The 15720-nt window shown below is 37.6% G+C and overlaps 1 protein-coding gene across 4 annotated transcripts in view; it reads right to left on the bottom strand.

Annotated features, from left to right (window-relative positions):
• Nucleotides 1-15720, bottom strand: part of ZNF385B (zinc finger protein 385B) — a 164271-nt gene that overhangs the window by 45754 nt on the left and 102797 nt on the right. For all 4 annotated transcript variants that reach the window (XM_039388017.1, XM_027731492.2, XM_027731491.2 and 1 more), the window contains one exon: nucleotides 7073-7203. In XM_039388017.1, the coding sequence (XP_039243951.1) occupies nucleotides 7073-7162 (90 nt within the window). In that variant the 5' untranslated portion in view covers nucleotides 7163-7203. The remainder of the gene's footprint in view (nucleotides 1-7072; nucleotides 7204-15720) is intronic.

Raw genomic sequence — 15720 nt, forward strand, 5'->3', positions numbered from 1 at the left:
ATTGGTATCATTACTTTTCACATACTGAAAAGAAATATCTAAAACGAGGATAAATTTTAAGTGTTATATATAGATTTGAATATAAACGTATAGATGGCTGAATGTGAGAAGCAAATCAGAACCGAGAATTGCTAAGTATTTTGACAGCTGTCTTCTGCTCTTCACAGTATGTAAGAAATAAAGCCTTCTTCACTTAAAAATCAATAATGATGTTTCTGATTTGGGGTTGGGGTTTTTTGTTTGTTTTGGTTGGTTTGTTTGTTGTTTTTTGTTTGGTTGAATGGGGTTTTTTTTTGTTTTGTTTTATGTTTTTGGTCTTTTATCAATACCACATACGATACAATCTTCAAAATGCTTTTGATTAAAAGCAATGTATTTAGATATGAATCTTTATAGGATTCTTCTAATTAAGCCTATTCTGAAACTTAATGTAGTATAAAAGACTGTTGGTTTGTTGGTTTTTTTTATGTTTAGAGGGGATTTTTTCTTTTTAAGTAAACAAGACACAAAACAAGACAGAAACTTGTCTCATCTAACAAATACATGAGCAAGAAATGTGATATGCTTTCCCTAGTGTTAACTTGGGGAAGTAGCTGAAGTCTGTGGAGAAACCAGACAGGCTGAATATAGAGAAGACTGGTCTGAAAGGCACAGATCTTCAAATCAGCCTTGCTCTGTTACTTGAAATGAGCTGGTTGATGCTTCAGACCTGTGTATTGTTGGTTTTCAGGTATGCAAAAGAAAGACAAGTTTCATGCTTTGAATGTAAACTGCCATACAGTCCCTTTAGGTTGTCATAAAATTGGCTGCAACTAGATTAAAAGACCACTAGGTATGCCCACATTCAGAAAGAATGAGTATGACAAGAATTACATTTTAGGTACATTTTTATAATTTCTTAATTAATAATTATTGTAGCAATTCTCAGTTTCTCACAGAACAATGTGACAAAGGTCTAAGGGAGGTCAGGAAAGCCAGACACGTACAGTCAAGAGGCTGTAAAAGCAACCACTTCTGTATTCATCAGACACATGGAGAAATACTGTTCTCTGAAGCTGCTCTAGAATCTTCCTTAGCACAAGGTTTATAATCAAAAACTAGCAAAATCTTTGTAAGCAGAGTGGTGCAACACATGTCCTTTGTCTTAAACTATGATTCTGCGACTGCTTGCTTTGAGGGGAGATGTTTTTATCACAGTCTATTTGTAAAACACCCTTCAGTTGCCTAATGCCTAAAATATTTATGGTTAACAACCCTCTCCCTTTAAACAGTTTCCTTGTGTCAGGAACATACTATTAACTTGAAAAGAAAGCAATTCAATGAAGATAAAGGCTTCTGAGCTTTCCTGTGCTGACTAGTAAAAGAAATAAATAATGCTGAAGTGTTGGAAAGACTAACTCCAATCTTTCTGTAAAGACAGAGAAAAAACACATAGCCAAGGAACAAATTTTCTGGAGGACTCAGCAAACGGCAGGATTTGTACACAGAAACTGTATTTCCTTAAAGAATTAGGCTGATGACCTAATTACTTTTACATATAATAATGGATGTTTTGCAACAATTTAGGAACCATTTTTCAAAATGCACACTGTGGATGACAGACTCCTGTAAAATGGTAGAGAAAGGTTACTGCACCTGGGGACTTCTGTTCTTCACCAGTGCATGTCAGTGCACTTACTCCTGAAAGACAGGGTTTCCTATCTGCCTGCTGATCTGCCAACTGACAGAAGGAAGTTAATCCATCCAATTCCTCTTTGAGAAAAAATACCAGTTACTTTCTTTTACTCCCTTAATAAAAGGTAAGGTTGACTCTTCATGGTGTCATTTGGATGATTCTGGCTAGGACTTGGAAAACACAAACTACTGTATCCATAATAAATAAAAATCAAATTGGAATGTTTTTAAGTGTTTGAAACAGGAATAAAAGGCAAACCTGGAGTACCTCTTGTGCCTGCACGGCTATAAAAAAGGGTATAAAATGTTTACAAGGAAAGAAATAACTTACCATTTCTTGATTAAAAAAAACAAACAACCAATAAAAATCCTCAAGCATAGTATCCACCTACACTACAAAAAAAACCTCTCCTAAGTCAATTGTTGAAATTTCCTTTCTGTGCTGTTAATAAGTGTAAAAGTATGGCTTTTACAAAGCTTCACCTGCTCTCTGGAGTCAGATGGAAAGAACCAGAACAGGTCACTTCAGTTCAGCACTCCATAAAAGGGAAAAGGGAAATCAGAGCACAGGGACAGGCTACTTAGATAAAGAGGACCGTAGATAAAGGGCTGGCAACATCCTGTTGGCTGCATTTGTAATCTGCTCCTGCCATATACAATGCTGTGCTCCAGAGAGTACTTTGGCAATGTAGCGGGGTGTTAAGTGGCTGAATTCAGACCCTGCTAAGGAAAGAGAAAGCTCCCAAGCCACAGTGTCCTGCCAAAGGCAGAAGAGGCACTTGGCACAGAGAGGTGAGTGAAGCCAGCGATACGAGTGCCTTGTGCTCTTATCTGCTGAACTCGGCTTCTCGCCTTGACTGACTGCTGGGTCCTTCAAATGAGAACTAGATTGGTAGCAGATAAAAATGTGGGTCATAATTGAAAATGCACAAGAGGAAAGGGCAAATCAGTCCCTCCCAGTAGTTGTCTTGGGGGTAGGCGAGGGATGCTTAGTCCAGGCAGGGTTAATGCTGGAGAAGAGTAAAAAAAATTCTGACTAAGTTACTACTCAGATCCTCTTCCTTTCCTGTAGACCATTCCAGCTGGCTCACCTTCACTTGCAGATGTAAAATATTTCTGGTCCACTTTGCAAGGGGACTGAGAGAACTCTAATATAAAGAATCAGCATAAACCTACTTGAAGAGAAATTGATACTGAAGCAGTAACTAGGCCACATTAACCCATGTGTCCTCTAAAACACGAAGGTATGAACTAGCATTTAGAAACCAATCATGGTCTAGTTCGATGGAAAATGTTTCACTAATGTGAAAGCTACAAGAGATGCTCTAATCTTTGATTACCCCTGAGGCCATAACAAACTCAGAAGGAAGCATATGAATTGCTGATTATTTTCTATGATGATAGAATCTGAGAAGTTGCTGATAATGCTTTTGTGCAGATTGACGGGTCCCTGGCTTTACCACTTCAACTAAATATGAGTCATGCAGTGCTGCTCTCATTTCAGAACAAGGTAGAATATGCTGGAATTTTGAGATTTCTTTTTTTTCAGGAGTATAAAATCTTCATAGGGAGATGCAGACGGTGAACATGAAGCTTGCCTTCCGTGATAAATCCTGGCTTTCAGCCACTTTAGTACATGCATCTTGATGACCTCCCATGTTGTGATCACAAAGCATCCTTTCTTCATTCAGTACACAAGATGGATGACAGGAGACAAAGAATCAGGGAGATGTAGGGAGAGAATGGTACAGAAGGTAAAGCTGTATGGTGGAAGCCAGCAAGATTACATTATAATAAACACAATGGGGATGACAGTAATCTTAATTTTGATTTCCTCTGACTATGTACTTAACTTACAGATTTTTAAATGTAATCAATATGTAAGGTGTTACCTGTTAAAAAATCCTTAAGAGTCATTTTAGTGTGCTGAAAAAGAACTCTGCTTAGACAATACTTTTTGGAACACATCCATTCCAAATTGCAGGTACCAATTTGGAAAGTTCCTATAATGATGTCTCCTGTTCTTTTATAAACAAGAACATTTTAAGTAATAACAGCTAATAATTTGATTCAAGCTCTGTGTTTCAGACAGAGGGATATGAGTAACTGAGCAAGAGCATTTAGAACTTGATGCCAGGACAAACATGATGTCACCTTTGGATCCGCTGCTGCAGCATTTCCGAGAGAGGGTTTGTCCTTCCATGCAGCAACTCAGGTTCAGGTTCTGACAATCTGAGCATGCTTGTCCTGTTCTGACAAGAATGTTTGCTGCTGCTGTGAAAAGACCAGGAAGGACAGCACCTACAACACCTCTTTGCTTCATTCTGTCTTTAGAAGATCCCTTTCTGGCTGATCTGTTGAAGCTTTATTCCCCATACTGAGAAATACAGACAGGTATCCAAGGAGTTAGTGCAATCATTCCCCAATTAATTCTTCCTATATAATGAACAAGTCCTAATGAACAAAGACTAATTTAATTGGGGCATGAATTCACAATTACTACACATACATCCACAGCATATTTAGAACTATTAATGTTTTTAAGAGAAACAGAAGGGCGACAGTTGAAACTATATCCCACAATTCCATCAAGAAAATAAGATATATTGTAAATTTCTTTTAAAAAATCAGGGTCTGCTCAGTGCTTCAGTTGAAAGTACCACATGTGGAGAGAAGCTAGTGATCAGAACACTTCCATGAACAAAATGGGAACACTGATGTTTTATCTGGAGAATCACAGATGGCTTCAGAATTGAAAACTGTCAAAATTAACTATATAAGAAAGGGTTTACCCCAGATTTTAAATATATTTCCATAAATAAGAGAAGTTCTTTTGGGAAAAAACTGTAGGGAGTGTTCCTTCAAAGATGTTTGTAGTTAATACATTTTACCTTGTTTTTTCTTCCCTGGTAGTTACTGTATTAAGCTCCCATGCAGAAACTTCTTTGTTCAGGCAACTGATACTAAGGTAGAAACCACCTCCTGGCAAGGTTTAGAAAAATGTTCTGTATCTGACTGCCATTGAAAATGAACAGGTGGATCCAAAGAAGTTTTCTCTTCAGACCTCATTTCTTTTTGCCACCTTCAGTGAACACATGAAAGCATGAACAGCACCCTGGCAGGGTCCCCTCAGTCCTCAGAGATGAAGGGCTGCACACAAGGTCTGCAGTCCTTGACAAGTTCTCCCTCAAATGAAATGTCTAGATTTCTTAACTGATCCATAAGGCAAATGATGGGTTTTTTTGGCTCTTCTAATATTCACTTCCTGCCCAAGATTGTGGCACTTTAGATGATGCATGTTACGCGTCAACTGGATTTAGCTTTTATAGTTCAAAATTTTCTTCAGGAAAAAAGTTTTTAAACACTTTTACGTACTTCTGCCACCATTTTAGAGTGAAAAAGGAAAAAAAAAATATATACAAACCTAGAAGTATACATTTGTAAAGTTTGTGCTAAGTTAGAAAGAAAGGAAGCGCATAACAGTTGGCATTCACTGTGCCTGTCAGTAGATAATCATGAATGATTTAGTTTCCAATGAGCTTTTGAAGTCCATTGTGAAAGACTCTTAGGGAAAATCAATACGTGCAAGATAAATGGCAAAGTCTGTGAATTAGAAATAGAGAAGTACTGAACCACCGTTCCTCAAAATAGACGGTTTAAACATGCAGTGTTGGTGGTGTGTAGTAGCATAATTTTAAATAATTATCAAGAATTCCAAGGGAGGAAGTAGACACTGAGTTGACAATATTTACTGATTACCCTAGGTCTCTCTTTTTTTTTTAAATAAAATCCATAGAAGTTTGGAGAGGAATGACAAGAGTGAAGGATAAACACTCCAGGAATTAGGCAAATTAAATGTAACCCAGAAAAATATAAGCTAGACAAAATCAGTGTAAATATCCAAATTAATCTGTCTCTAGAGGCTGCTGTGACTCAGAAATTCAGTAATACCACCAGTAAGCAAATAATGTTGGTTGACTCTAAAACTACTGCATCTCTGAAGAAAAGTTTCTCTGAACCCTAATGACCAGTTCTGTGAAAAAGATCACCTATAAAACCTGTGCAACTGAAAAGCAGACAAATCAGTAACAAATAATATGGAAAATTAATCTGAATTGCATCACACCTAGAAGATGCAAACAACACACTGCTTTCTTAACACTGTATTGAGTTTTAGGCCTGCGCTTTAAACATACAGGGATTTTTTTTAATCTTTTATCTCTTTGTACACATGCACATTCCCACATCTCCCTCATCAATGCACAATTTCACATACATGTTTTGCAATCAATTAGTAATATTTGCTACTGTTTATAGCAGCCCACATGTTGGGCTGCTGACATGTGAAAGAAGCTGACTGATATGTCACCTCATAACCACCCCACATCACTATGTGCTGTAGCACAAGGCCTGTCAGCAAGGTGTATTTGCAAGTCATGAAGAAAAAAGAATGCTCTTGCTGTTTTAATTTCAGACAGAAGGTTAGTCTGTGAAAGGAAACACTTGGCAGTGGTTCAGCTGATCACTGTCTGGTGGTGATGACAGTGCTTCCCTTTCCATTCCCCCTGCAACTACAGTGACAAGCGTGATGCTCTACAGTTCAGGTGACGGTCACATATGAACAGACTGTACTCGCTGACTTGGCAGCAATGACTCAGAGCAGTTTCCTTCCTGTTGCCATTAGCCTAAACATTTAAGCTAATGATAAAGTGCGATGGCAAAAAAAGCATTTTGGTAACACTCAGTGCTATTTTATGAGCTGTTAAAAAAACGTGAACTACAGAAGACAGTATTTTTGTTATTGCTGCTCTGATAAACATGAAGAACTACAGAAGCATTATTTTGGCAGTACTTTTTTTTCAAACCAAGATGCTTTACCATAACACAAAAATAACAGATTCACATTTTTCACGTTGGCTGGCTGTACAATTTACACTTTAAAGTTGTAATTACACAGAATTAACAAGAACCTCCAGTTGATTTCCTGGCCCTATTAGACTCAGCTTGATTCATGTCACTGGAGAATCTAGGTCTTACCTGTCTTTCCACTGCTTTTGTCTCTTCCTCTTTGACAGCATATGGAAACACGCATGCCCAGACTAACTCTCAAAATAATTCTACCGCTTCTCAAATCTCCATCATGGGATTGTTTTTCTCAATGTGCAAACACCACCTCAATAGAACAAGCTAAAAAACAATCAGCCCCATTCACAGTGCAAAGGCTGGATACCATTCCAAGCCTTTTGTACAAGGGAAAAGCAACCATGATGGCACAGACAAAAAGGGTTCCCTAGAACTGTGTCAGCGATGCACTGTTTTAAGGCAGCTTCAATACTGGATACTAGAACCACATTGGAAAGCATACACTGAAACCAAATGTGGAAACACCTTTACTTACTGTGTTAAAATTTGGGAAGAATCCAACAGCAGAGCTGCTGTCCACAGGGAAGGACATAAAGGGTTTGATATCCAGGGAAGGCTGCATCATCAAGGTAGGTGTGCGCACAAGGGTGGGAAGTGTAGTAGTGCCTGCCAAGAGCAAACAAAACCAGGAATTCATAGTATTCTCCTTTCCACAACACACACAGTATAGCTGACACAACTGCCAAGAAAAAATAATACAGGGAGGTGATAAAGAGGCTCTGTAGGAGTCAATATCATTAAAAGAAACCTATTTACCCACAGTACAGATGAGGCAGAGCACTTCCCTATGGCCATGGATACTCAGACGCTGAGGAGGAGACATATGGTATATAAATCACACTGGCAGGTAGAATAAATCCTTTCTACAGCCGAAAAGTTCTTCTGTGCCAAAAAGGCCAGGATGAGTGCCCATGAAAGTAAGATGCTTTTGCAATTAATGGTTGCCTACTAAATCAGCCAGCACAGTCAATACATGTAAGCTGAAATCCAGAGGTTTGTTTCCAAATAGTGAGCTGCATCTTATTTTTTCCCCCTCTTCTGAGTAACTATCAGGTGTTGCACAAACACCATTTCAACTAATGTGTAAAAATGCCTCTTTTACAATGCAAGACAAATATTAGAAAATAGCCAACAATTAAATAATCAGCTAGCATATAAATGAACGCAACTCTTTACATGCAATGCAAACTAGCATTTTCTAAATTGGAGCCCAGATATTTCCCTACAAACAAAATTTTTCCAGAAATCTATATGCTGAAACACTTTTTGTATATGCCTAAGAATCACTGCCCAGCACGATCCTGAAGGAATGGGGAGGCACAGATGTCCAAATATTCATTTTTAACGAGCTATCTGCCCTATTCACGCAATAAGTGTCCATAGTACACAGCTTCCAGCTATGCCTGTGGGAGTATTTTTTTTCCTGAAATTATACAAAAGAGATTCAAATAAAATTTCTCTCATTGAAATAAAAAGACCCCCAAAAGACCACAAACCCCTAAACTCAGTTTCTCCTTCCTAGGTTGAATAAATAATTCAACACCAATTGGAGCAGGCAGTGGAACACAAGTGTCCCACACCTCTAAAGGAGCATGAGTCACTCTCTGTCTCTCCTACCTTTGTCACAATTTCTTCATAACTACCTCCTTCTCCCACTCACTAGTGGCCAGAAGCTGGCAGCATAACAGGTCTCTTAGGAGTTTCCCTGGTCTCAGGCAGAGCTTGAGCTTTTTTTCATAGAATTCATCTGAGCTTTTTTAACTTGGTCAGGAAGGGGATATGGGAGAGGGAGAGGGGAAGAGAGAGGGGGCTAAAAGGAGGGGTTTAGAAAAGAAATCAAGCAATATTCCCTCTCTTCTGCCATCAAATCATTTCAATCTACTTGCAAAAAGTAGCAAGGCAATCCATATGGGCTGCCTGAGTACCAGTCTTCCATTAATGGATCTCCCTTCCTGCCTGTTAAGGATAAACAAAGCTGAAGGCAGAGTAGATATTTTCATCCTTTTCTTTTAACTATTCTGCCTCCATAGGCACAATTTCAAACCCATCTCGTGGTATCCAAGAGGAAAGCTAAGTTCAGAAGCCAGATGGGGCTGCATGGAGTTTTTGGATGACCAAACACTTATAACTAGCCCTGAGCTCCAATTTTGTAGATGTTGGAGAGACAGTCATTTTGATCACAGCTGCAACACAGTAAATATTATATTATGGTCTAGCAGATAAATAGCAGGCTATAATCTGTTCTCTGTTTCTTCCATAGGAAAAACATGATGCTTGCACAATGATGGGCCATTGACAGCAATGGAGAGAAAACTGTTTCACACCATCCCAAATGAGCTGCACAACTTGAAAGGAAAAATATGCTTGAGAAACTTTCCCAGAATATTTTCTCCCTTCTTCTATCCAAACACTTTCATAAATGTCAGGTTTGTTTCTGCATAAGCTCATGAAACTCATTGACAGTTGTGCCTAATTAACTGTAAGTCAAAGCTTATTCAAGTGGAGTCACAAACGTCAACAAGCTAAAGGCTAACATGCCTACAGTTTCTTATTCATATCCATAATGGAAAAGATGCATCAATAGGAAAGAAGTGTGTCAGAGTATTTATCCAAAGAAAGTATCTTCAACTGCAAAAATGATGATTATTTCTACTACTGGTTCTGAAACAGTAGATTTACATAATTTGGATTTCAGAGTTGCATTCAAAGAGGAGCGATGTTGTATTCAATTACCTAAAGCGCCATCATCAATCTAACTTCCACAAGTTTCTCTTTGAAGTTCATATGCAATTAAAGATCCGTGAAGTTAAATAAGACCTGTTTTCTCTTTACACATACATATTTCAATGAAGCTATGGTTACATATTTTAATCAATTTTACAGAAAAACAATATAACAGAATAGACTTAAATTGTGACTGACATTTAAAAATCAGAGTTGTTAGGTTTCTGATGTTGTCTTTATTCAATGTATAGAAATCATTTGGCATAAAATCTTTAAAATTAAAAAACAATTAGCATACTCCTGAAAACAATGCAACCTTCTTTGTGTTCCTTGGGTGAGTACAGATCCTTTCACATGGAAAACACATTTGAAATATCTCTTTAGTTTTGCAGTTCATGGTGTTTCTGCTGCCAGAGTAATTTATGACCAGGAAACTAGGACACATTCAGAGTCTATATAGAACAGAAAATATACATACCTACCAGACTGATTGCTAAAGGCATTAATCATACGAAATTTGTTCACTTCTGTTTGCCAGTTTACTAACTCAACAATTGCCAATCAAATATCAGTGACCCTGTTGGACTGAAGTTTGACTTTCAGATCCACCTCTGAAAGCCTCTGAAAGACTTATTAGATGAAGGTGACCTAAACTACAAGTAGAAGCACTTCACGACAAAATCATCAAAACAAATGCAATAGGACAATTTTGCACTGGTATTGCTCCCAAAGGCCAAATAAATTCTCACAACCACAACTCCACTAAATATGTATGCAGGCCTGAGCTAAGCAGGAATACTGACATAAGAAAGACGTTGCTAGAAATCTTCATTATCTTCATAAATTTAACAGATGTTTACTGTTTCATTAGCATTTTAATGATAGGGACAACTTCTCATGTCAAACACACTGTTTTAAACTACTTGTAAATCTTTGGAATAAAGAAAACTGAACTTTCTTGTAAATTCATTTGCTTACTTCAGCTTCATAATTATTAAACAGTATATTATATTCATAACTTCAGTTTTGACTCCCCTAGTGTAAGGTAAACATACGTAGGTATTCTTCCCAAGAATGCCAAGGCAGTGGAAGGATTAAAAAAAAAAAAAAAAGTTTTATTTCGAATGCAAGGACCACTTTTTCACAATACAGAACACCAGACCTTTCAGGGGCAAAAGCCCATGCTCCACTTCCTCCTAGGCTTTTTGTATCTTCTCTCTCTCCTCCCCTACTCTCTCTGGCCCAAGGAGAAGGAGGCCTTGCGCATGTCTGCAAACATGTTCTCTCTCTGCATCACACGGCGAGAGATATCTTGCTCACATCTTCTCCCTGCAAGTTTCTCTGAAATGCAGAAGGAAGGGAAAAACCCATCTAACCTATTTGAAAAGGCATTTTGCAGTTTTTCTAAGTGAAACAAGTTCTAGCTTTCCATTACACATTCTTGCATGACTGCACCTATCCCCACAGACAGCAGGAGTCATCTACGTACTGGAAATGCAAGCTGCAGACAGACTTTGCCAAAAGGCACTGATCCTCACTGGTCCCTTTTACCCTTGTCTAAGAAGAGGGCAAAACAGGTTCTCATCCATCAGATGATCCAAAATGTCTCATTTTATTAAAATTTTTTCTTCCTCCTACACATATTTATCTAAAAAACAAGTCCTGTGTAACAGGTGCTGCTCCTCTCCAACCAGGTACATCTGGCTTCACGTACACTGCAACACACTGGGGAACTTACATTTTTACAGAAGTTATGAAAGGTGGTAATCTTTACCCAACTTTAATCTGTCTCTAACAAATAGATTAAGCAGTGAAAGTGATATTTTTGGGGAGCAATTAGAAAGTCTTGCATCTGCCACTCCTGTGCAAGACGTGTCCCCACGGCCAGTAAGACGACCCTTAGTCAGGTGCCAGAAAGGAGGCAGACAATACAGGGTCTTGAAGAATCTCTGCCAACAATCCCCCCACAGCTCTTTTGCAGCTTCACAGGAAAAACTACCAAGACTGCAGTTTTGGCAGAGACAATCACAATTAACTCTGGCCATGGTTAACAGTCACTGATCCTCTTTTTCAAGTAAGAGTGTTGACAAGTTCAGTCAAAGCAATTTCTCTCTTTGTACCTCCTGAAAACTATTTGTGACAGTACTACTTCTGTGATTTCCTCCCCAACTGCTTTTCTTTGTTACTGAAAAACACACAAAAAGGTGTAATGTCTGCTCATTAACTCCTCTGATTTTCATCAGTATTAGACCATTACACAAAAAAACCCAATTCCATCACAAAACTTACTCATCTAAAACACATTTTGTGAACTATTTCAGCTTAAGGAAATGAATTACCTTCCAGACTTAAATGCCTGCTCTTCCAAAGTCTTCATTAAAGGCAACTATAGAGAAATCTGAAACCATACTCAAGTCTCTCCATTTTTGCTATTTCCTAAAAGATGTTACTACAATGTTTAAAAATCCTCCCATCCAAGGAAGCAATTCACACTCAGAACAAGAGCAGTGGAAGAGTAACTGAAGCACTATCAGGACTGAATAAAAGTAATCCGTGTACAAATTTCTGTGAACCAGACAATCTACATCTACCTCAGATTGCACATGGTTGCATTTGTTTTAACTTGTGCCATGGAGAGTATCTGGGAAAATTTCAAAGGGACATTGAGATATTCACACCCATCACTACTTATGTGCATTACACGGCAAGTTTTCGTTTTATTGACAGGCTCTGTTGCCTTTTTTCATCCCTGAATTGCCTGACCACTTTCAGCTACAAGGAACTTTTATTTTCCACAGCAATGTTGACTAGTCTGATCCAGCCACAGAACAGTAGCAACACAACGGATATGAGGGATAAGTTGTGGGTTTTCTTCTCCCTTGACCTTTTTAGAAGTGTTTTTTTTTCAGACACTGCTTGAGCCAACAGTATGCCTTTGAGGGTGGATGACAAATTGCCCATTTTTTGTGCATATTGGCTGAATTAGTTATGGGCTGCAACCAGAGTGTGCACAGCCACCCTGCCTTCACACTGCCATCTCCATTTACAGTGCTTTCTTTCAGAGCTCCAGAAGGTGGAAGCAGCTCTCTGGAAGGATTCTGAGACAATTCTGCATGTGTTCATCTATGAGCTTTTTCTGGGATCCTACAGTTTCTGTACAGTCTATTAATTTGCCAGTCAAAATTTTGAACATCGTCAGAAATATTTACTTCAGCATGCGTTCAAAAATCCAGTTTATAAACAGTTTAGAGCCAGAGGTAGTACCTAGGGCTTTCATACCAAATAAAAATCTCTTCAGCTCTATTGCCTATGACTTGCAAAAAACCCCAAAAAACCCCACCATCACTAAAAAACCCCAGCTTGCACAAGAATCTCCTACACTTGCTTATATGGAGCTTTATGGGAAGATAGCCATGAAAAAAAATGTTTATAAAAAAATCTCCACCTAACTACACCATAAAAAATGAATAGGGTTTCCTCTCCTTTTATTTGATGCCCCCATTGCGCCAAGACCCAGATGTATCTGCTCCCACCACAGTTTTTTTTTTTCCCATATGTGACAAGTAAAAACCAATCACTTGCAAGTCACTACATTTTGTTGTTTAGGCATTTGACACTAACTCCCCAGATATTTCACAATTTTTAATATTAGCCTTTTTTCCTTTTCAGTATGATCAGGATTTAGAAATTTTTCAATTTAATTTTTTTACTTGCAGCTCTACATGGGTATTAGAGGGTGTTGTCTGTTTCTGTTTATGCCTAAGATAAACTGATAAAAACCAGTTAAGTGCAAGTAAAATAATTCAGAGTTTCTGAACAGCAGGTGTTGATATCAAAACGTTTAAGGAAAAAATCTACTCTAGAAGTATCCATTAATAAGACTCATAGATGTGAATATTAACATATTCGCCCCTCTTAAATAAAAAAAGTTAATAAATACAGCATTTTAGTAGATTTCGTCATGTTTCACTCAGCAGAACCAACATTTTTTCCTTATAATATGGTGGTATGATAAGAGACTTATGGCACTCATAGGGATTCCAGTCTGTCAAAAGAAGTCATGGAAAGATAAGACCATTACACTTCAAAATTTTTCCCAAATGGCAATTTAACATAATCCTAAGAGATAACCTACTATCCAGGCAACTTATTTTTAAAGATAACTTGAAGCAGAAGCCCAGCATATATGAGACACGGCACAGCCCCTGTCTCACACAGTAGACAATAGGAAAAATGCTAACAAATTCTCTGCCCCCTGAGCACCACACAAACTAACACACTAATGAATGTGGGTGCAGCTCGTTCGGGAGTTGATATGATTACCACCAGAGCTACTGATACATGTCTTTCAAAACTTGGAGGTGTACTCATAAACCTTATTAAGATATCAATGGAACAGTCAGACCTTCCATTGGCTTATTAATGAATTTAAAAAGCACAAAACACACACATCCATCTGTTTTGGCATATAAAAAACAGGTAAATCCTCAAAAGATGCGCTGGCTGTCTTTTTTTTCCCCCAGAAGCTACAAGGAAAGGCAACAGTAACTGGTGTAGAAGTTACAGCTACTCAACAGCACAAAGGAAGAATCCCTCCGTGGAACACTCAGAAGGCAAGTGATAAGAAAGCACTGGTCCAGGTCCAGCCTTCCATAGCAACATATGGATACAAAATGATATGCCAAATATTTTGCTCTCCATTCAGAGTTTATTTTTTCAGTAGATATTTCAGCAAGCCCAGAGGCATTTGATACAACTTCACTGCAACGTACAGATTACAGACGTATTGTACAGTTTAAGCTCTTTGCGCTCAAGAATGACTTATCAAAAAAATATGGCAGATTATGAAAACAATTCTCTCCCTACAAATTAAAACATTATTTCTAGCATGCTTGAACATGAAGTTAATATTTTCATTATTATCCCTAGAGAAACGAATGTTCTAGAAAGGTCTACTAACAGATTTCCATAATCTCCTTTTGTATAAAACCAGATACCGTGAAATGAGGTATTTCTATTTTTCAAATACATGTAGGATTGAACCAAATAGGTCAATACCAAAAATAAATTGAAATCTGGTGCTCCTGAAATGAATGGAAGCTCAATCCAAAAAGTCAACCATCACTTACTTACCTAATACTGATAATTATTTATAGCTCATTTACAATCAGAAAACTAGTATAGCTATATATTGCATGTATTTCACATAAGAATTCTAAAAATAAAAAGATAAACCTACTTGTTCTTACAAGTCAGTATATCTTCATTAGATCAGATCTTTCCTCATTGAAATATTTGGTGCTGATTTGGAATTACTTTAACTTCCATTATTTGTTAATATTCCTCTGCCTAGCTAATTGTTTTCTACCTCCAATGCCTTATGACTGAAGGATTATAATTTAAAAAAAAAAAAGTCAACTATATAGACTACAAATCATAAATATTAAGCATATACTTGATATGTATATAGTCATCTGATATTGAATACCTCTGCTATGATAATATTATTATTTTGAATATTAATATTAAAAAGAAATGTGTCAATATTTATTGCCTTAATCTCTACATTTAGTGTATCAAAATCATGTAGGTGGACAAATAATGATGTCCACCAGGGAGGGAGGGAGGGTGAGGAGCGGGAGGGTAGAGCCATAACAATAGGAAACTGGAATTTCAGTATTTTAGAGACAAATACATTAGAAAATTAATCAAGAAAATTCTCATTCTCCTTGCAGTTGTACTGCCTTTTTAACAGTTTGCAATAAAAACAGGAATCCCCATAGGTTTTGTATAGAAGATACCAGAACAGATGAAGTGGGAAGAAAAGTCCAATAATTAGAAGTGGAACAGATTATCTTGCCTTTTCCTTAAATAATTGCCTGATCACAACAGAAGAGCCCTGGATTTGCAGAACATGTGACTCACACTCCTGTCCTCTTTCTCATCTATTTTGTGTTCTTGCAGCTGAGAAAGGACTTGCACACCTGCACAACCAACAGCCAAGATTTTACAGCTATTGTGCTACACATGTGTTCCACACATTTTTGTTTTCCAGTATTTATATTCCCAAATCAAGTGATCTCCAGAAGTACTATACTAGTATCAAAGCATGTTTGTTAGTACTGGCTCCTTGTCAAGTCTAAGCAATTAAATAAATTATGGAACATCCTTTACTATATTTAGAAGAAACACGCTGGCTGCAGTACAACTGCAATTTGCTATTATCTATAGATAGTATGGAAGTATTAGTCATTAGTTTCTTAAAAGAGATAATTCTCTAGACTTCTAAGCAACCAAGACTATTTGTTTGACTGCGAAAGACTGCTGTGTTACAGCTTAACACCATCGAGCTCAGTAAGTTGGATTTTATTCTAATAAAACAATAACAACTATTAATAA

Source organism: Pipra filicauda, unplaced genomic scaffold (assembly GCF_003945595.2).
Source record: "Pipra filicauda isolate LSUMZ 115617 unplaced genomic scaffold, ASM394559v2 scaffold5_size6683894_pilon, whole genome shotgun sequence".
In the NCBI taxonomy this organism is placed as follows: domain Eukaryota; kingdom Metazoa; phylum Chordata; class Aves; order Passeriformes; family Pipridae; genus Pipra; species Pipra filicauda.